Source organism: Anolis carolinensis, chromosome 5, assembly GCF_035594765.1.
Source record: "Anolis carolinensis isolate JA03-04 chromosome 5, rAnoCar3.1.pri, whole genome shotgun sequence".
Taxonomy (NCBI): Eukaryota; Metazoa; Chordata; class Lepidosauria; order Squamata; family Dactyloidae; genus Anolis; species Anolis carolinensis.
This window is the reverse complement of record NC_085845.1, coordinates 34,450,541-34,473,886: the sequence shown is the minus strand read 5'-3', so window position 1 is coordinate 34,473,886 and position 23,346 is coordinate 34,450,541. Positions and strand designations below refer to the sequence as shown.

The 23,346-nt window shown below is 37.5% G+C and overlaps 1 protein-coding gene across 1 annotated transcript in view; it reads left to right on the top strand.

Moving 5' to 3' along the window:
- tnip3 (TNFAIP3 interacting protein 3) overlaps nt 1-23,115 on the top strand; it is a 45,867-nt gene extending 22,752 nt beyond the window's left edge. The window contains exons 4-12 of the mRNA XM_008112062.3: nt 1,051-1,137; nt 4,151-4,225; nt 5,248-5,313; nt 5,779-5,910; nt 6,657-6,764; nt 13,484-13,603; nt 18,382-18,507; nt 21,196-21,249; nt 22,332-23,115. Of these exons, the coding sequence (XP_008110269.1) occupies nt 1,051-1,137; nt 4,151-4,225; nt 5,248-5,313; nt 5,779-5,910; nt 6,657-6,764; nt 13,484-13,603; nt 18,382-18,507; nt 21,196-21,249; nt 22,332-22,514 (951 nt within the window). The 3' untranslated portion in view covers nt 22,515-23,115. The remainder of the gene's footprint in view (nt 1-1,050; nt 1,138-4,150; nt 4,226-5,247; nt 5,314-5,778; nt 5,911-6,656; nt 6,765-13,483; nt 13,604-18,381; nt 18,508-21,195; nt 21,250-22,331) is intronic.
- Nucleotides 23,116-23,346: the final 231 nt, after the last annotated feature.

Sequence of the window (23,346 nt, the reverse complement as noted above, 5' to 3'; positions counted from 1 at the left end):
CCTTTGATATTCCAGTGTTCACATGTATTGTGTGGTTATTTCGTCAAAGCTTCTCACACTGGACACACAAGTAGCTGCAGAAGGAAGTCTCATTAGAAGGAAGAAGGAAGAAGGAGGAAAATCAATAAATAAAAATGCAGCTGCATTTTGAAAGCTAACTCATTTTCACTTTCATGAGCTTTTGTGCACATAAACATATCTCTGTATTGTCTCCACAATAGCTTGTGAGAAAATAAAAATGTGTTCATCTTAAACATGCTGCTAAATTTTTCCCTCCCCCTTCTTCCTTTTTATACTCTGGGCAGTCATTTATGAAAAGCTAATTATTGACAATGTGTGCTTTCATTGAGAAAACAGCATTTAGGCCTGTACACAAGCTCACATTTCAGTTTCTTTTCTTGTGGACCCATTTGCTGTGTTAGGAACCTTTCAGCAAATAATTGTAAGATGCATAATCTCTACTAGTTACGTTCCAACTTTTGTTGGGACAAAATTTTCCAAGTTGTAAATGGTACACACTGTTCCCCAGGCTAGACATTCTCTTCCCCTTTGTTTTTACGAGCATTCTCATTCTATATGAAGCATGACTCACTTGTTTCACAGTCATGTAAAATGTACAGTATGTGTAAACACTCCTGTCAGAAAAGTTCAGCGTTCATGCCAGGAAAAAGCGGCAGGGGATGGAATCCAAAAGGAAATTGTGAACAGTGGCTGGGGTGGTGGGGGAAAAGTTTACCCTTCTTTTTCTTGTCTGTACCGCTTCCCCTCCCAGGAGAAACTGGTTGATAACAGGGAAATAGCAGTTTACATACCACATCTTGCTGGCTGTTAGATTTTCATGTTACTCACACAGCCATATAATTGGCACATTCTGGGAAGCCCCTTGGATGAATGATTCAAATACAAGTCCCATCAACTTCTAGAGCCTACATGGAGAAAGGGCTGGCTACATTAGCAGTAAAGTTTCAGGTGTCCAGCTCTTACTAGGGTGCTTCTTCTCTTAGACAAATTCTCCCTTATGTGATTTATTTCCTGTTGTATGATTTAAAGGCCTTCAGCAAACACAACACTGTAGTCTCTTCTGAACAGATGGATTCAGATAAGGAGGACAAGAAAACATCAGACATTCTCTTGGAGGTGAGTGGACAACCATGATTATGACAACTCAACCTTTTTATTCCATGGTAGAATGACTAGTATTACAAGCGTGAATGTATTTATTTATTTAAAACATTTCTGTTCCACCCTTTTCACCCCAAAGGGGACTCAGGGCGCAGCACAACATATATACAGCAAACATTCAATGCCAGAGCATAAAATATACATAAACACTAAAATCACTTATCTTCACATTAAAACCATTATTTAAAACCATCACAAGTCAGCCGATGGTTTTAAATAATCAGTTTATGTTATAATACCATTTCAAAAATGTATACCATATAACGGAAATTACAAAAGACATTTATATTATTGTAAATGGGATGTGCTACCCTAAACACACATTAATAGCCAACGTTTGATTTTGTTAATCTCGAATTAAATTTGTGGTTTCCCAATATGAATTCAGATGTGATCAAAGTTGCAGCTTCTGGTTCATATTCAGTGAAGACAAATCAAGTTGACTTAAATATGAGCGTTGTGTAGTCTGTATAGCATTTGGTTTTGATGAAGTAGTATTGCCACTGACATCACCAACATTTTAAAAAAGGTGGTAAAACTGATAAAAAATCAATTAAGTGCAAAAACAAACCAGAAGTAAGTGTACATTATATGAAATAGTTATAAATGTGTCATGCTATTTTTGCTTTTGGCTCTTTTTCTCATGAGTATGTATGACTAACCTATATCCCCACACCCCATTTGTAATTATATATTTGACAGAGCAATTATTCTGTTTCCTGTATGTGTACAATACTTTGTAGTGACAATTTTTAAGTTCAAATACCTAGAGCACAGCTTTCATTTGTGTGGGAATAAATGTGGTGTATATGTGTCTATATTTCATGTTTCCTGCCCTGAACTTCTAGAATTTGTTGTTGTGTGCCTCCAAGTTGTTTCTCAGTTATGGGGACCCAAAGGTGACCCTATCATGGGGTCTTCTGAGGCTAAGAGTGTGAGCTTTCATGCTGGTTCCAAGTTTTTTTTTTTTTAAGATAAGCTTATATTATATATAGAAATCAGGGCAGAAAGCCCAGCAGAATATATTACTATTTCTGCAGAATATTATACGATTCATTTTTTAAAATTGATTACCCAGCCATTTTCTGTCATTGTAACATGAAATCATAATTTACTGTTGTGCAAATAAAATACATAAATTTCCCTTTGGGAACAGAAGTAGAGATTTGCAGACTCATTACAGTTCTTTCTTGTAATGCCATGTGAACTTTTAATATTTTGGCTGAATGCAGTTTTATATCACAGATGTGCATTTGAGATATCTAAATGTGAACATCCACAATAATTTTGCTAAATGTCCCTGGTGTTGAGTGGTAATGCTGAATAACCAAATACACAACCAAGGGATATGAGTGCCAATTTGAACAGAATAGACAAATTTAATCCATCTGAGGCTGGATCTATACTGCCCTATATCCCAGGTTCTGATCCTAGATTATCTGCTTTGAACTGGATTATATGAGTCTACACTGCCAAATAATCTGGGATAAGCAGATAATCTGGGATCAGATCCTGGGATATAGGGCAGGGTAGATCCAACCTGAGATCCTTTGCAGTAATTGCCATATATGGGATTTTATTTTTGTGGCCTTGAACAAAATGCAGATGTAGAACAAAAATGAAGAAGGAATGAAGACTTATACATTTGTAAGACACCAACAGAAATAACTTCCAGATAGCAACTTTCTTCCTATTTCATTTTATGTTGGAGTATATGTTGGTTCTCTTTCTGCCATTTGTTCTAACTGAAATCCAGTAGAGATGGTCAACATCTTTTCACAATATTGCCTAGGTACAGTTGTATAGTTTCTGATATATAAAGTTACATGGAAAATAGCAACTGGAGCTAATCTACCTAATGATGTAATCCTATAGATACCTTGTCCCATTGTCCCATTACTCAGTGTTGAATTTAGTAAACCAGCAGCTAGACAAACTTTCTTAGTTCTACTTGGGAATTAGCAATGAAAGTTAGGTCCTTCTCAGAAGTCAGACTCACTGATTACAATCAAAGTTACTTCCAGGTAAAGTCTTATAGGGATGCATCTGAAGAAATATTGCCCAGTTGCTACGCTACCATGATTTGGAATTGTACTTTGCAACGGAGTCATATACAGTTCATGTACAGTTAAGTCACAGTTTCTGGATTTGACTCATTTTTAATTCATGTAATTCCTGCTGGCTGGGAATCACCAAGTAGTAATTTACCCTGTGGTTACATCCTAAGGGCAGGATTGTTGTAATTCTGTAAGTTGTAAGCCACTCTGAATCCCCTCGGGGAGATGGGGCGGAATACAAATAAAGTTGTTTATTATTATTATTATTATTATTATTATTATTATTATTTGTGTAAACCCTTAATTGAAATAAATGGACCTTTGCTGAATGGTTATTATGAGTTATTTAACTAATACTTTGAAAGCAGCACTGTCCAGAACAAAGTTCTGCAATTGAAAATGTCCACTTTGTGGCTTAAAAAGACTTTCTGAAAATTAATAGCACCATAAAATCACAAAAAAAATTGAACATAGTCCCTTTTCTAAGCATAGAAACGGTAACTTGTTTATGTTCTGGGATTTACAGGGCAAAAAAAAAAAAAACCTTTTTGTAACCTTTGACTCCTTACTTCCATGTAAAGTGGAATAATTCCTTTCTGGAAAAAAGCTCTGTTCTTGTTATGGCTGCTCCTTTTATTTTTAAAAGCCTTATTTTTTGTTAATGCAAGGTATAAAACATAGGTAACATTGGTGACATTTTATAGGTTTTTTTCTCTTTTATATAATGGTGCCTACTTTCCTAGGTTTGTATTTTAAATCGAAGCACTATCTATACTAAAACATTTTATGCTTCACTTTCAGGCAAATTTTGCATTAATTCACTCACAGAGGGCAGAATAGCCACTGTTGTTTTTCACCTTATATGTTTCATACTGGATATATGTTTGATGGACTTAATTTTTATTTTGCAGCATATATTAGCAAAGAAGATACCAAGGGATGTACTGGAACAACAAATTGTTTCGCTGGAAAAGCAGAAAGTAGAGGTAATTTCAAGTCCTTCCCTTTCCAGACTTCCCTTTCATAGGCTAATATGTGCCCTCTCAGTAATTTCTCCAAATCACTCAAAATACAGTATTCAGCATTTAGTGACTCCCATGGCTATGAATGAGAGACAGTGTTGCACTATAGCCTGGATTCACCTTTGCACCCAACACCACACAGGAGTCCACTAGCACTAACTAAACAGTTTATAGAGAAAATCAAATATAAAAGGACAAAAGGCAAAAGGTAATATAAAAAAGCAATGTCCAAAAGTAATAGGAAAAAAGGCATTCAAAAGGCAATAGTCCAAACAGCAAGGTTCTGTTCAAAAGTAAGGTACATTGGGGGGGGGGGAATCAAAACATAGACATTAATCCATAACCAGGAATACAGGAACTTTTTCCAAAATATGAATACAAGAACATGAGTACAAGACTTTCCCAAAGATCGCAGACATAGACATGAATGTGGAACAAGACCCAAGTTCTACACGGTAACACAGCATTGCCTGCTCTGACCCTTAAGTAAACAATCCTTTAATTTAAGCCATGAAATCATGTCTTTGACATCTCTTTGTTGCTTCAAGAATATCTCACTCTGTTGTTTCTCGTTCTGACCTCCGTAATCTGGCTCCCATCTCCCTGAGATCGAGCCTCAAACTCCTTCTAGCTTCAGGTATGTTCCCAGGGGAAAGATCTTTCCCTTCCAGCTCCTTATCTTTTGTTGTCAAGGAACAACTAGGGGAAAGGCTCTCCCTATCATCAGATGCCCCAGCATCTCTCTCACTTTTTCTGCTCTGAAGCTGTTTCTCTCTCACTAGACACAGACCCATTCTCCCAGGCAGAATCCTGAATCCAGAATCCTCTGGCTGAACTACAACAGACAGACATTTGTAGTTCTAAATTAATTTTATTTTGAATAATTTCTGTCCTGTGGCCATTTAGACATTAAAAATTAAGACCATTATAATGATTAAGATTAAAGTGAGAATGGCACACCTAAGATTTCTGATTGACCATTTCAGCTTTTGGCAGTAAACAACCAATGGGATCAAGAGTTCAGACGGATGAAGCAGCGGTACGAGAAAAAGGTAAATGCAGTCTGCCCTCCCTGTCCCCAGATTCTGGACTCACAGATTCTACCACCCATCTTGAGTTTTCCATTTTATATAAGGTTCACCATTTTACTGTGCCATTCTACCAATGGGATTCGAGCATTTGTGGATTTGATATCCACGGGAGAACATAAAATGAAGATGAGAAGCCATGTATCTTACTTAAGTAAACCTGAGAGGTTTTGTGATTTCAAGTGAGCAATGTGACTCAAGAGATTTTCTCCTTACACAATACAATTAGTCATTGGACAGTCTCTGCAGTGATATGTTCATTATCCACTGGATACTTCACCACATACTCCTTAATATCATATTGATCTGGCAAACCTGGTCATTTATCTCAGTTTTGTTATTTCTTCCCAAGTGTTACCCATCTTTTGTATCCATGGGGTTTTTTTTAGATGTATATCTTACTCAAGTTTGCTTTCTGTCATGTTTCAGGTCACAGATATAAAACAAAAAACAGAAGCAATGCAGAAAAATATCAGGGAACTTGAAAAAGAGAGGCACCAACTGCAGGAAGAATGCCAAAGGCTGAAAGATCTTACTACAACCAACCTAGTAGATGAAATGGTAGGAGAACTACATAGGTTTTTTTCTGTTTTGGGTGATGTGTCTTTATAATTGTAGACTGCATTTTAGAATTCATAAAAGTACACACTTTAGTATCTTCTGGAATAACTTCTTAGCTGAGAAATGATGGAACGCTATAAATAGCAAGCTCTGACCCAAACCTACAACAACTTATCTCCATTTGTCTGGTATTCCAAAAACATCTTCAGAATGGAGCAATGTCTAGAATCCTGAATCATTTTTTAAAATGTAGTCTGCCTTGAAGCTGAACTATAATGCAATTTTAAAAATAATATATAATAAAATGATTCCACACAAGATATCATTGCTTTGGCTGGGGATTGTGGGACCACTCCAGCCGACTAGCCATTAACTCTTATGACTGTTTGAAACAAAGTGTAGATTATATTTATTTCACCATTGTCTTCCAACAATCGTGAAATAGTCTTCAGGGTGTTATTTATGTATGTGGCGTGGTGAAAACTATATTTCCTCAGCTGCCTCATGTGGTTTTGTGTCTTATATGTGCCACTAGAGAGCCCACGAGGTAGTCAGTAGAATTTCATCAGTAGTTGGGACCTCTAGGAAAGAGTCACCCATTTGTTTTGGTGGTGTTTATTTCTAAGGAATATAGTAAACATTGTGATGATGATGGTGATAATGATAATAATAATTCCGCATTGTCAGAATGAAAAAAAATGCAATCATTTATACTTTGTCAAGATAGCTATATTTTTACATTGCAGCGACAGCATAAAACCCTAAAGGGAGAGAATAAGCTTCTGAGAGAAGAAACTGCCTTAGCAAATACAAAGAAGATGCATTATGAACGTGAAATAAGTCGGCTCAACAAGGTATTGATTATATTTATTTCAGTATATTTACAAATTTGTTTATAAACAACACATTAAGCATTTGCTTGCGTAATATGTTATATTAAAAACTGAAATGTGAAAAACATGGCCAGTGGTGAGAAAAGTTTTGAAATTTCCTGCATATGAGTACAAAATAAGTGGAGATTTACATCCTGAATTAACCGTATATTCTGACCCTGAGCTTCAGCTTAGATGGTCAGAAGAGAATTATTACCATGGAGACTCATTTTTTCCATGTTTGATCAAACAGTGTTTTCTGTGTTCTCAACTGCTTCATGTGTTAAGTCATCATTACAATTTCATACACCGTGGTCAAGAATATAAACATTTTAGGGAGATATGTAATGGTGCGTGATCATACAATTAGAAGCTGCAACTGTATTCAGAGCCTCTGTCTGTTTCCCTTACCTGTTTATACAAAGGCCCTTTTGCTTAAAATAATATTATTTTATTTATTTGATTATATTTGTGTTTCTAACAACTTGGGATACTTCTATGAGATTAAGTCATAGATGACAATATGGTTTAAAACACAATGGTGATAATGATGGTAGTTTTAATGTTACACTTGAGCCTTGAAATGCCTTTTTACCACAAACCACACAAAAAAGCTAAGTCAAAAAAGATAATCAAAGCTCAAAAGGTTATTACCAAAATAGCAGAGAGTCCACGATCCTTTCAAATACAGTCTCCAGAGTCCATCCACAAACATATCCATAAACAAGATTACATGAATCCAGGGCAGGCAACCTATGCCACACATGAACTAGAAGCAAGAACAAACTTTAAAACTTGAATACATCAATTCCAAGAACATAGGATCAAACACCGAGAGCTGTTTACCTGAATACAACGTTGATCTCACAAAGGATCGTACCAGGAGGAACCACTTTAAAAGGCCTCAATCCCTCCCATAATGTGATGCCTCATGGGCCTTGTAGTCCTGCTCCCAGTGCCATTGTGACTAATGAAGACGAAAACATGGGGTTTTCGCCGGCTCAGCAAGAGCCGGAATCTTTCCAGATGCCTGATGTTGATGTTTTTGCCCAAGAACCCATTAAAACAGACCTTGAGCAGCTCTCACCCCCTTTTGCTAGGAGACAGTCCTATGCTGCAGACAGGGGAGTGAAGGAACAGATTCGCAGGAGCTTGAGAATTGCAGCTAAACAAGACACTGATTAGCCATGTTTCCCCTGGGAAAATCTAGGGAGTCTCACATCTGGAGAAAGCTGGGTTTCGTTTCCTGTTCTCTAAGGAAAGAGAACGCTGGACACCTGTTTGGCAGGAAAACGAGGCCCAGATATAGGTGCCTGGCACAGTAGGTTCCGTGCGGAGTCAACAGAGCAGCTCCAGGAGTGATTTCGTGTTTCCAGCCTAGTGTGGACTTCGCAAAGTCTGCAAACCCAGTCTCCTTGCCTTGCCTATCCAAGTATTCAAGATTTGCCTTGCCTTGTTCCTAGCCACAGATCTTGCTTCAAGAATCAAGTTTTATTCTCGACCTTGTTGTGGTTTTTACCTTGGACCCTGAAAGACCCTGGACGCTTCCCCACACTATTGCTTGGCAATAGTGTGTGTTTCAATTTCTTGGATTCAACTTTGAACTCTAATATAATATATTGGACTTTACATTTCTGGACTATATTTGACCTTTCCTGAAAGGTCTGTTGCTGGACTATATTCTCTACTTGTTTTTATTATTCTTATATATTTCTTTAATAAAGATATTAGATAGATATTGGCCTCTGTGTCCGGTTCTTGGTGCTCCGTTGCCACGGGCGTGACACATAACATCATTTCTCACACACCTGCTTTTCCTTACCTTATCTCCAATTCTCTGAGAAAAGTAAGTCTGTCTTTGTTGCATGTCCTGTCTCCACAATCCCAAGTGCTTTGATCTAGACAAACATTTGTCTTTCATATTTCTATCAACCTGCACTTCTGGCAGGTTCTTATTTCTTTCTCTAGTCTCATGGGAACTGCCAGGACATTCCAAAACAACTCTCTCTAGGCCACTGCTGTCCTCCTCTGGACCATCTGAATTTATCCCAGCATCCCCTCACTCATCTTCTGAGCACTCAGAATCTGACCAGGATACAACACTTTAAATCTTGGAAACAATTACATGAACTCTACTAATAAAAACAAAATAGTGCAAAAAACATACAGGACACACTTTTTAAAAATCACTTGTCCTATAATACAAGTTAATTGCCAAAGCAAAATGCATTGACGATATTAAAAATGTACTTGGTGTAACAGGTGTGAGGACAGAACTAGATGGTTTCCTAGCATGCACATGACTCAAACCCATGTTCCCAATCCATGATGGTTTCAATATATGAAATGCTTCTGATTGTAAAGACAATGTAGTTTGTGGAGAGTATATGTTGAGAACAGCTTTTTTCAGCCTGGGGGTTGGGACCCCTGGGGGGGGGGGTTGTGAGGGGGCTTCAGAGAGGACACCAAAGACCATCAGAAAACACATATTTCTGATGGTCTTAGGTGACTCCTTTGGCAGAGAAGGCTGAAGATCTCTCTGCCTGTCCTTTGGCCTATCACTGGTGGTGTTCATGGGACTATTTGATTGTTAATGAACTGAAAATCCCAACAACTACAACTCCTAAATGTCAAAGTCTATTTTCCACAGACTCCACCAGTGTTCACATTTAGACATATTGAGTATTTGTGCCAAGTTTGGTCCAGATCTGTCATTGTTTGAGTTCACAGTGCTCTCTGGATATAGGTGAACTATAACTCTAAAACCCAAGGTATTGACCCATCAAATCCTTCCAGTATTTTCTGTTGGTCATAGGAGTTCTGTGTGCCAAGTTCTATGTGCCAACTTGTAGCATTGCCCAGTGTGCAACATATCTCTGAAAGTTTATTGTACAAATATATTAATGTTTTCCTGTTTAATGAAAAGTAGTTATATTCCCTAATCTCTTACACTTTACAAATTTTGACAATGGCTTATGTATGTTATAGATTCTGTTATTCTGTTATAATGAAGTGAATTTTTGAGGTCTTCTCTCTTTCATCTTTATACTCCTATCTCTCTCACTATTGCCCTCCTTGTTAAACTTTCCTACTCAAGGAAAAAGGAATAATTAATTCCATTTATACCAAAATGAGATCCAAAGGGACTATTATCATTGGAAGAGATCACAAGGGGCATCCAGTCCAACATTACATTTTTCTTTCTCTGAATTTGCTAGGGTATAGCCATGATCAAAATCTCCATATCCTATGTAACTAGGACATCATGTTGTGTAGTCACTGAAATAGTCAGACCATTTCCAATCAATTGCTTGGAAAAGAAGAGAGCAAAATATATATCCAAATCATTTCTTGTGCTGAGAAACTAAGCAATATATTTAAATTGGCTTTATATTTGAAACAGATGGATTATTAATCTATAGTCGGGTTCTTGGTGTAGAGCAGAGAAAGCTGAAATGATGAACCCTTTTGTTCATTGAAACTTTCAGCCAGACTTTGGACACAATGGCTCCTACATGAATATGACAGATATCTAATATTTCCTAAACGTTGCAAAAAGGAGAGAAATAAACATGCAAGAGATAGGGACATATTTTAATTAATGCAAGTTGATGCAAAAACCAGTGAGTATGTGTGAGTGAATATGTGTGTTTAAATCATGTCTCTTGGCAAACCACAAACACTTCCTGAGGAAATACATTTCTTTGAGAAATTGCGCTATTCAGTTAGACCAAAAACTTCAAGCATGAAAAGTACAAGTCACTGCTAGTAAAAAAACATGGTTGCTCTTGTATTTAATTAACTACAAATGGGAAAGGAAAATTAAAATTTAAGTGGTAGAATAAGAGTAAGAGACATCCAAAAAATATTAATATTTCCTGGTTTGTTATTAACTACGTAAGGGAAAACAAATTAAACTTTGAGTTGGAGAAGAGGATTGAGATACACACCCAAAAATTAATATTTTGTGGCATGACTCATAAATTATGAAAATCTGTTGACAATATTTTCAGTGCACATTAATGAAAAACTGTAGACATGTCATTACCTTGTTTTCTAAATTCTCCAAGGAAACCTTCTTAATGTTAATAAAAAGAGATTGATATAAAGGACAGCCTGATTAAAAAAAACATGGATAAGGTGACGATATAGGCAGGATTTCAGCAACAACAGAATAAAGCCTGAACAGTTTTTACATTCCTATTCAGAACATCTAACTAGGAATAAAATTTGGTCTGTATGGCAGAACTTAAATATACAATGTCTTCAATCGTATTTGTAATTGCAATCATACCAGACCTGCTCAATCAATGAGATTAGCTAAGTGTTGACACACCATTCTGCAATTACTTCAATGGATTTGTTGTAGTTGGGACTAGCACATTGGAGAGCCCATCCTTTCAAGAAAAAGGACATAGGGTTGTACTTCAAGACAGATGTACACACTCACTGAAAATGGCAAGGTGGCCAACATGTGGGAACGAAGGAGCAGGACAAATTTATTATTGTGGGAAAAAATGACATAAGGTCATTTTTGGATAAGACAGCCTTGTGTCTAGCACGCAAATGTATTGTCATTTCCCAGGTGTAAGCCACATGGCAAGAAGAGAAGCCAAAGGAGATCTCATCCATATTCCCAACAAATGTCTTTGTTTAGCAAAACATATTGAAGTCAGATTATGAGTTGGAATTGATTTAGAACATTTAAATTTAACTCTACTTTTATTTTGTTAGAGTTTTTTATTCTTATTTCTCATTTGTAATTCATTATCATAGTAATTGTCATATTTGCACCTAAGTAGCAGTTCTGAGGTGCTGGGAATGGACAGGAAATATGTTACTTAGTTTATTGTTATTCTACTCTTTGCTGCCGAGGAAAGGGAGAAACCCTTTTTGTTTTGTGTTTTTTTAAATCTGTATCATATGGGACAGTTGTTCTCAATGTGTGCTTTGGGGAGCCTCTGGGGCTCTGTGAAGCATACCAAGGGCTCCATGCTTCCCTCCTCCTCCTCCCTCCTCCCCATGCTTTCCACCGTCCTTCCTGCTCCTCCCCCTCCACCACCTCCCTTGCCCCCAAAAACCTCCCCCCTTGCCACCAAAAGCCTTTTTTCCTCACCTTCCTCATTGCCCAGATCCTTTCCCCAGCCATTCTCAAAGTGTGCTCCACGGAGCCCATGGGGCTTCACGAAGCATCATGAGGAGCTCTGTGCTTTCCTCCTCCTCCCTCCAAGCTTTCTTCCTCTTTCCTGATCCTCCCCCTCCCCCATTCTCCACCATAGCCCATTTTCCTCACCTCCATCACTCCCCAAAGCCTTTTTCTCTTGGCACCCTTGCTCCCAAAAGCCTTTTTTCCTCATCTACGCATCCTCAAAAGCCTCCCCCCCCCAACTCCCTTGCTGCCCCAGGTCCTTTTTCTGAGACAAACATTTTATGGTATAGATTTAAATGGTAAGTATGTATATTTGCATAAATTGTGCACATTATTTATTCAATTGGAAGACAAAAGGTTCTCAGTGCTGTGTAGTAAGAGATTTGGTGGGTTAGCATGGGCATTTGACATTCTAACTTATTTATCAAAATACAGTGTTCCCTCACTTATCGCTGGGGTTAGGTTCCAGGACCACCTGCAATAAGTGGAAAACCGTGAAGTAGGGATACTATATTTATTTTAATATTTATACACTATTTTAGTAGTTATACACTATTTTAAGTCTTTATCAACCAATCATGTGTTGATAAATCACCTCCTTCTCCTCCCGTTGCCACTTGGGCTCCTTTTCTCTCCTTTTGGCTTATGCTTCCGACCTTCATTAGGCTGTAAATTGTAATATTTTATGGTTTATAATAGACTTTTAGAGTTTATTGAAAAACCGCAAAACAGCAAATCTGCGAAAAATGAACCGTGAAGTATTGAAGGAACACTATATTTATATCCAACTTTAAAGCTGAAAAACTCATTGACTTACAATAAAATCCATCTAAAACAATAACTAATAACAAGAGATTGAAAATATATTAGTTTAGCAATTTAAACCAGATAATTTTAAATAGGACAACCTTGCCATGCATATCCTAGATAAAATCAGTCTTTAATAAAAAGCCAAGTTTTGGTTTGGTGCTGAAATTATCCCAAACAGGCCTCCAGGAGAAGGAATTCCACAATTGGGTGCCATTACAAAAAAGCCCCCTCTTATGCCACAATGTATTTCCCCTACTTCTCAGACACAGAGGACAGCTCTCCAAATATCTAGCAGAGGATTCTGCTGAGGATACTTTGGTTGTGTGTTCCTGCATGGCAGCATGTTAGACTGGATGGTCCTCTTCCAAATCTAAGATTCTATGATTCTGTGACCTCAATTTGCATTTTGATATTTAATGTTTTGTGCACTCAAAGGCAACCCAGTGTTGCATAGCTACCATACTACTCTGGACACACCACAGCTTGTTTGATTTGCAAAGCTAGGCTCCTTCCCATTCTGATTCAATAATTCTATTATTCCACTGTACTCAAAATAGTATTCATGATTGTAATTTCTTTGTAGCTACCCTTCAAGATTTACACACATTTTGTGGATCCCTCTTTTAAAGGCAAAATACTTAAAATTCTATTGATAGTTGTGAGAAATTAGCTAAGACCACTTCTTAAAAATCCCTTTGGTGTAGCAAAATCCATACATTGGATTCTATTTTTCTTGATGCAGGCTCTTCAGGATGCCTTGAAAAATCGAAGTACATCGTCGAATGAACCACCCCATCTAGATGCATTGGATACAAGTTGCAATGAAGAGATGAGGTTGGAAATGGAAGTTCTCAGGCAGCAGGTAAAGCTGGATACATTGTGAATCGGTGCAATAACATTGTGAATTGTGAATCGGTGCATTCATTTAATCCCAAAAATAATAGCTGAGCTAAACACACACATCCACACAATTTTTAAAAAACAGGAATATCTTATTTCAGGTCCATTTATTTATTTGTAGGCTATCATGATTGTAGACACTAAACTAGGCATGAGCAAACTTCAGCCCTCCAGGTGTTTTTAACTTCAACTCCCACAATTCCTAACAGCTGGTGCCCATGTCTATACTAGACTGTAAATAAAGTCTGCCATTGTTAGCAAAGTTGTACAAAGTTGTATTTTCAAGTATAGCTTGAGCTTCTACTAGAAATATGTAACAATAACCAGTTTTGCTACTCTTTTTTTTAAAAAAATTAACCTTCAAAATAGCACTGCACTTGCAATATTCCTCCTCACCTAACAAATGCCACTGATGGGGGCTAATGATCAAGAAGTCATATGTCATTTTTCATAAGACTATTTCTAGTGAAGCATATTCTTCAAAAGATAAGCTTTTCTATAATTCAGTGTCTTAACAGTGTTGCATTAAAGTCATTAGTAGACCAAAATATTTTGATGCCTGAGTCTCTGCCAATAGGAAGCCTCAGGGCACATCTACACAGTTCGACTACTCAGACAAGTAAAATGACTAATGAGGTTTTTCACCAAAACCAGTACTGATAACCAATCATATAGAGAAAAAGCTGACATGTGACATGATAAAATTGCAAATAATTGTGCCAAGTAGTGATTGGATCCAATATAAATATACACTACAGAGGTAGTAAGTGCATTTATTATTATACATTTTGTTAATATTTACCAAAGTTAAACAGCTAATTCTTTGTAAATGATCCCATTTTGTGATGCAGAAATATATAAAGATACTAGCTGTGCCCAGCCACGCGTTGCTGTGGCAAAGTATGGTGGTATGGGAAATAAAGTATTGAGGAATTGGTGGTAGTTAAGGTCAAGGGTAAAGGTTTTCCCCAGACATTAAGTCCAGTCGTGTCTTACTCTGGAGGTTGGTGCTCATCTCCATTTCTAAGCCGAAGAGCCAGCGTTGTCCGTAGACTCCTCCAAGGTCATGTGGGATGACTACATGGAGCGGCGTTACCTTCCCGCCGGAGCAGTACCTATTGATGCACTCACATTTGCATGTTTTCGAACTTCTGGGTTGGCAGAAGCTGGAGCTAACAGTGGGGGCTCTCTCCGCTCCCCCAATTCAAACCTGTGGCCTTTCAGTCCAGAAGTTCAGCAGCTCAGCGCTTTAACACGCAGCGCCATCAGGGGATATTATTTCCTAAAGGTTGTGAATATACAATATTTCTGATTGGTTTTTTTTGTTTGTTGGAGGCAAGTATGAATGCTGCAATTAGGAAAAATGATTAGGATGTAATGACCTTGCAGCTTTAAAGCCTGGCTGTTTCCTCCCTGAGTGAATTTTTTGTTGGGAGGTGTTAGCTGGCCCTGATTGTTTCCTGTCTGGAATTCCCTTGTTTTCAGAGTGGTGTTGTTTGCGATATTTTATGTGCTTCTACTGTCTGTGGCCCTGAGAAAACAGAGGATTTTCCAGACTTTGATGATGGGAATACTTTGTTGGGAGGTGTTAGCTGGCCCTGATTGTTTCCTGTCTGGAATACCCTTGTTTTCAGAGTGATGTTGTTTGCGATATTTTATGTGCTTCTACTGTCTGTGGCCCTGAGAAAACAGGATTTGCCAGACTTTGATGATGGGAATACTTTGTTGGGAGGTGTTAACTGGCCCTGATTGTTTCCTGTGTGGAATTCCCCTGTTTATTTACTGTCCTGGTTTTAGAGATTATATTGTTCTGCATTATTCTATCCCAGTAATTATTTCATATTAAAGAAGAATCTCACTTATCCAACATTCGCTTATACAATGTTCTGGATTATCCAACGCAGTCTGCCTTTTCATAATCAATGCTTTTGTAGTCAGTGTTTTAAATTCATTGTGATATTTTAGTGGTAAATTTGTAAATACAGTACAGTAGAGTCTCACTTATCCAACATAAACGGGCCGGCAGAACGTTGGATAAGCGAATATGTTGGATAATGAGGAATTAAGGATAACCCTATTAAACATCAAATTAAGTTATGATTTTACAAATTAAGCACCAAAACATCATGTTAGACAACAAATTTGTCAGAAAAAGTAGTTCAGTACACAGTAATGCTATATAGTAATTACTGTATTTATGAATTTAGCACCAAAATATCACGATATATTGAAAGCATTGACTACAAAAATGCATTGGATAATCCAGAACGTTGGATAAGCGAGTGTTGGATAAGTGAGACTCTACTGTAAATACTACATAGCATTACTGCGCATGGAACTACTTTTTCTGTCAAATTTGTTGTATAATATGATGTTTTGGTGCTTAATTTGTATAACGATTACCTAATTTGATGTTTAATTGGCTTTTCCTGAATCCCTTCTTATTATCCAACATATTCACTTATCCTGCCGGCCTGTTTACGTTGGATAAGTGAGACTCTACTGTATATTTCTAATCTTATATTATCTGCTCAGAACTGGATTATCTGAGGCCCCTTCTTCACAGCTGTATAAAATGCACACTGAAGTGGATTATATGGTAGTGCGGAGTCAAGATAATCCAGTGCAAAGCAGATAATATAAGATTATAAATGGGTTATATAGCTGTGTGGAAGGGCCTTGAGTCTACACTGCCATATAATCCAGTGCAAATTAGGTAATCTGTGGAAGAAGTCTAAGTGAGGCCTAAATCTGCCTGTCCCCTAACTGAAACCTGGCTGTCCCTTGGTTGCTAGGCAACCAAGTGGGCAGAGATTAGCCCTCTAAACTGGCAGCAATTGGATAAAAAAAATTATTGCTTTCCCTCTAATTAGGACTTTATTTTTCTTTTCTTTTTGTTGTATCAACCTTGAGGCGTGGATGATGGGTTGTGTTGTCAAATTTTGAGGTTGGGGGGCCTGTACTTTTGTTGTTTTGTGAATTGCCGTGATGCTATCACTCTTTTATATATATAGATGTTGTGTGTGTTAAAATAAAAGTCATATACTGAATTGGTATATGAGACAGTGCATGCAATCCCAAAATACTAAAATTAAAGAGAGATTAACTATTGAATAAGTGACAGCTAAATATTCCCAGATGAGTTGAGTGAAATTTTGAAATATCATGCCAGCTCCTTATCAATGCATTATATTTTTGAATTGCTAAATATTTTGTAGTCTTACATGCCTAAAATCATAGAAACTGTATAACCATGTGACATTTCTGTTGTCCTGGGCTAGTAGAACAAAAAAGCTTAATACACAATTCAATTCTTAACAGTTATCTCTGGATTCCTTTACCATTCTTCCTCCTCACTGACCACTGTAAAGGGGCAGAGTAAGTGCAATTGGTAGCAGGAATATTCACTTGGCGGTTACATAAATGATTTTGGGCTATTGTTCCTTTAAAAGATAAGACATGTCCATACGGATTTCACAACATGCAGAGCTAATAGTGAGGAAAACACTGAAGAATGATGACCAAGTTGCTTCTAGCTTTTTTCATCTTTCCCTTAGTTTTTAAGAGTCTACAAGGAGATATATAGGCGATTCTAATTTTGGTAACCACTGAAAATTCTCATCTCTTTGCTCCAATGTGGAAAAGTGTTCAGTTACTTTCCTATATTATGTGGCAAATTTTTACTTATGGGCAAACCTGCACATACTAGTTACAAGATAAACTATGCAACATTTATTTCTGAATAAGCATGAAAAGTGTTGTACTTAACTCAGTGGGTGTATTTCTGACCAAACATGTATAGGCCTGCAATTTCTAAAGCGTATATTAGCACCTTTGGACCGGAAAATATCCCCATGAAACCAAAAATGTCTGTAATTCTGTGACTATTAAATTTTAAATCAATTGTGTGGCATCAATCCAATTTTGTGTAATTTTAAACATGACCTTCTGTAGTTGTACTTAAGTTATGCCAATGAGAAGGATTGCAACAGTGTATAATAGACTTGTGCACTGATCCATTTTAGCCATTTTCCTTCAGCTTGTTCAGCTTGTTCAGCTTCTCCAGACAGCTGTAATGGCAAGGGCTCAGCTACCATGTTTTTTTCACCCAGAACGGTCCATGTGGCTACTAGGTGCAGCTTCTTCACTTCTATTCAGGAGTTCATGGTGCATGCTTCCTTAACCCTGTTTCTCAAACCCAGACTCCTTTGAAAGTAAGAAAGGAAAGGGTCCCAGGAAGGGAGCTTCCTTAACCCCATTGCTCAATCCCTGGCTCTCTTGAAGGGAAGAAAGGAAAGGACCCCAGGAAGTGTGCTTTCTTAACCCTGTTCCTTAAACCCAGGTCCCCTTGAAAGGAAGAAAGAAAAGAATCCCAGGAATGGAGAGGGGAGCTTTGTAAGTTCCCCATTGCCGCCAATTGGCTGGATCTTCCTGAATCTTCTGGCTGTCTAGCCAAAAACAGATTTTTCTATTAGCCGATTTTCGGGAGGCTCTCAAAAATGTATCTGGGTACCCAATGAAATTCGGATACCAAAACGGATCGCCTTCCAGCTGACTTACACAAGCCTAGTGTATAACTCTCAAATATTTGAGTAATATTCATGCTCATGAAGAAAACTTCCCTGTAAAGCTGTTCTAAATATAAATACACAATTTAAACAGCTTTGTCCATTTAATGTTTTAACTCTTTGGAAAATCTGATTACTTCTAAAATGTAAATATCAATGATTTCTATTGTAGGTTCAAATATATGAAGAAGACTTTAAAAAGGAAAGATCTGATAGAGAAAGACTTAACTCAGAGAAAGAAGCACTACAGAAAATTAATGAGCGATCACAGTCCCAGCTGAACAAATTACATTCCCAGGTTTGTGTCAAAACATGTGCATTTCATTCTTATTAGTCTTTTCTCACTTTTGGTGTAACCTTAGTTTCCATTAATTGACACTGACTTTTATATCAGATTGCCCCCTGGGATGAAACCATTTTCCCTGCCCCCATGAAGCAAATCAAGTGGCTTTTGATTCATGGTCTTCAAACATTTTGTAAAGAGCAGAAAAACAGCTTTTGTTTCTGTTCTCCTTCTTCCTCCCTGCCTTCTGGATTCCATGTTGTTCAAATGAAAGGGCAAAACAACGTTGAATTATAAAGTATATTTTGCTTATCTGTGATTATTTTTACAACTAAAGGTGGATCTACATTGCCAAATAATGCAGTTTGAATCCTAAAGTTGGAAGAATGTAGACCCATATAATGTTTGAACTTCATTATTTGGCAGTGTAGATGCAGCCTGAGACAACACTCTTAAAGTTTTTAATAAATGAAAATGTGGATGGGGTTCCTGTGACAGTAGGACACACTAGGGATGTGTTGCCATCCTTGGATATCTCTTTTAAAGTTCATACTAGAACCTAGAGCTAATTCACCAACATCATGTCATCAAAGATACTAGCTACCACTGACTTGGAGTAAGGCCCAATGCAAACACTGGAAGTTACTTTTAGTAAACAGGATTCCATTATTCATTAGTTAATCATATGCAGAACAGATTTGTTATTGTTACTATGTGCCTTCACCCCAAGATACCTTTGCCTTGGAGTCACCATAAGGCAAACCTATCATTGAGTTTTCTTGGCAAGACTTGTTCAGAGGGGGTTTCCCATTGCCTTCTGCTAAGGCTGAAGGAATGTGACCCAGTGGCTTTCCATGACTGAATGAGGATTCAGACAACACCACTCCCAAATACTTGGTGTTGGACAGGGGTAGTTTACAACAGCATATTGCATTTCAATGAGTCAGCATACAACGATATACTGTTGCTAGTTTTCAGCTAGTTTTTTTTTTGGGGGGGGGATTGGATGACAGGTGGCCTATGATGCTATTGTCATCCCATGTAATCACAAAGTTCTGGTGACATAATACAGTGATTCCTGGGGATAACCAATGTGTGGGAAGGCATCTCCAATGTCTTGTAATTGAAAGTGGTGCTTAGAATGATTTTGAGAGATAACAAGGGAATTATGGCATTCCTTTTGCAAAAAAAAATAAATACTGGCTGATAACATTGTTGCTTTAGCTATGTAACAAGTAACATTTAGGTGTGAACATTTTGAAGGAGCCTGCAAAATAGGCAATTTTCTTACATATCATGGAATTTTTATTTTAAATGTAATGTAAATGCAATGAACATCTTTGCAAGTAACACAACAAGGCAATGTGCTACCTTTCTGGAATTCATGCAAAAAGTCTGGCCATGAATTAATCTTTTAAAAAGTTGCTTCTAAAGTCTGTTATAACTGTAGCAAGCAAGAGATATTCTGCCCCAAAGCGTTTCCCTGTCACAAGTGTTGATTTAAATCACCCAACCATATTGCCACAAGAGGGCATGTGCGTTCCTTCTTTCAGCCATTAGTAAGTTATTCTCAGTGCTTTGCAATTGCGTTTTGCAAGTCTAGTTTCAGTGTGCTAGGCTATCTTCCTCTTACATTACATTACTTGACACTTATTTGGACATACATTTTTTTTCTGAGATGTATAACATTTCTCCAATGCACCACTTCAATAACCAAGGACACCACAGAATTCAAAAAACATTATTGTGTTAGTCTGGATTTGTGTGTAAAGGGATCTTGTAGCACCTTTGAGGCTGAGAAAAAGAAGTTGGTAGCATAAGCTGTCATGGTTGTATATTTTGGGTAAAAAATAGAATATGAAGGGTGTGTTAATTCAGATTTGATTCTGCACCTGGAATCATAGCGTTGGAAGGTACCACAAGGGTCATCCCATTCAACTTGCTGTCAGGCAGGAATAAACAAACAAACCTGGCTGATGGCCATCCAGTTTCCATGGGAAATCCCCTGGGAATATATAAGTCTTTATGTATTCGTCTGTAGGATTGTTAGACAGGATTCTCTGAAATACTGTATCTGTTAGATAGTTGCCTCTCATATAGTCTGATTGGTCCATAATGACTCCGGTTTCTTCTTTGTCAGCCTTTTTGATTACACTATTAGGATTTTTCTGAGTGCATAAAGTATCATATTCCTTTTTGCTGAGATTGTGTAGTAAGTTATGTCCCTTATTGATTATTTCTGTCTCTACACATGGGTAGAAGCATCCTATATAGAAGCCAAGTTATGTGCACTGATCATCTGGATAAGTCCATAGAGAGCTTTTAAAATTATTATTATTATGAGAGGTATTGTGTTATATATTGACACAGTATTTTTATGAAGATAGGGGTATTTCTTGTGATTGGAGATGCAATATTTGTTCTTGCTCTCCTTTTTTTTTTGTATTTTTGAAGGAAGTGAATTTGTGATTGATATTCTCCTTCCTTCCTTCCACCACTATATTTATTACAATTTTTTTAAAAAAAAACATGTACAGTTCTGCCTGGCCTTGACATGACCATGCGATAAGCTGTTAAACTCTGAATGCTAATACAAGATAATGTAAGCAAAAGCACTTACAGCAGTGGTTACTCTCCTTCTTGACTTCCATCTGCAAGACATTCAGTATATAAGATTGCTTTATATTTATTTTTGTCTCATAGATCAAAGATTTCCAGGAAGAAAAAAGACTACTTCAGAAGCAAGTAAAACAACAGGTTTGTTTGTCTTAATTTATATTTACTCCTCATAACAAGCAAAATCAAAGGATGTTTAAATATAGTTTAAATATAACTTCCAATGTTTATACTCAAAGGGCATGGTGTATCTGTTTTGTTTTTAAAACAACTCATTATTTATGTATTTGCAGTTTTCTATGCTGCTTCATACCTGCGATAATAGTCTGAGTTGTATTAACTGTGTACATACTGTGTGTGTTTCTCAGTGTATACATGCTCGCATTTTGGCCAGTTGCAACTTCAGTTAACAACCAACTCCAATTACAGCCCATGAAATTGTATTCTGCTTCCTTTATATGGCATAACCCTGAGCATCCCTTAGACAGTATTAAAGCTATGCCAGCTTTATAAGATTTACACGGCTGCAAGACACCAAGTTCTGAATATGGTGGTGGGCTGCATGTCCATCATCTAAGGATTAGTGTTAGTCAGATTTAGAGAGGGTTATCACCCAAAGGCCCCAGAGGTGCAGCGGATTAAATCACTGAGCTGCTGAACTTGCTAACCGACAGTTCAGTGGCTCAAATTCAGGAAGTGGGGTGAGCTCCCACTGTTAGCCCCAGCTTCTGCCAACCTAGTAGTTCGGAAACATGTAAATGTGAGTAGATCAATAGGTGGGAAGGTAATGGCTCTCCATGCAGTCATGCCAGCCACATGATCTTGGAGGTGTCTACAGACAACGCTGGCTCTTCAGCTTAGAAATGGAGATGTGCACCAACCCCCAGAGTTGGACATAACTGACTAGGCTTAAAGTCAGGGGAAAACTTTTACCTTTACCTATTTCCAAAAGTCTCATTATCAGGTGAATAATTATTAAGTGAATGAAGTTAATAACAACAACAACATCAGCAACAATAATAGCCTTGATATTTTAAAAAACAAAGATGCTGGAAAAGCTATAATCTGCATCAGCAGAAGAACTAAGCATTAGTAAAATCACGGCTTTTCAAGATAATCAAGGTATATAAATCATGTGCTAAGATGTTTACCATCATGTCAGTTTGATGTACTGGGAAGAGTTGACTGGCATCTTTCATTTGGTTTTAATTTTATTTTTATAGGTCCAAGAACTCCGACTTCTAACACAAAAACAAGGCTTCCCACATCACTTGGCTTCCAACGTCACATGCCATCTTTGTCTGAGTTATAGAAACTGTGGATTACTTCACTATTACCCTGAACCTCAGATAACATTAGCCTCACGTGGAGTTAACCGAAAGGAGCAAGAGCCCCCTGTAAGCTAGGTTTCCTGTTAGTTTTCATTCCACAAAGCAGGAACACTCCAACATTCAGCATTTTGCAACCATGAATATTAGATTTTGCAAATATATTGAGAATCAAAATAAAGTAATAATATAGATTCCATTGAGGTGTAGTGTATAGTGTTTGAGAAATCCAGATTCTTAGCTCCATCGAACCATAAACTCACTTAGGTGAGTAACTTGTCCTACGTCACAGTGGGGGGAAAGCGACAGGGGTCGGGAGGGAAGTGAACTGTGTACACTGCTTTTAGTTCTTTGAGAATAATCCGGATTTAAATTTAATAAAAAAAAATGTGAAACAACTTAACTGGCTTTATTTTTTTGTTCCATGTTGCAAATGTTTCTCTTGATAGAAAGATTCACCATCTTGCAACTTATTTCTGCTCTGGCATAGTTGTTAAAATGTTCCTTATTTGTTGACAAAAGAGAGGTACAGATAGGAGGAAACAGGAAAGGTGATAGATTTTGATTAGTTGGTTATGTGAGTGGTGTGGTTTGTGGCGAAGTATCTGGGGAAAGAATTCAGGAGAATTGTTGCACTGATAGTAAAATAAGTTATTGTAATTGAATAAGTATGGCACCCTCGTTGGCGCAGCAGGTTAAACCGCTGTGCTGCTGAACTTACTGACAGAAAGGTTGGCAGTTAAAATCCAGGGAGCAGATGAGCTCCTGCTGTCAGCCCCAGCTTCTGCTAACCTAGCAATTCAAAAACATACAAATGTGAGTAGATCAATAGGTACTGCTCCAGTGGAAAAGTAACAGCATTCCATGCAGTCATGCTGGCCACATGACCTTGGAGGTGCCTGTGGACAAC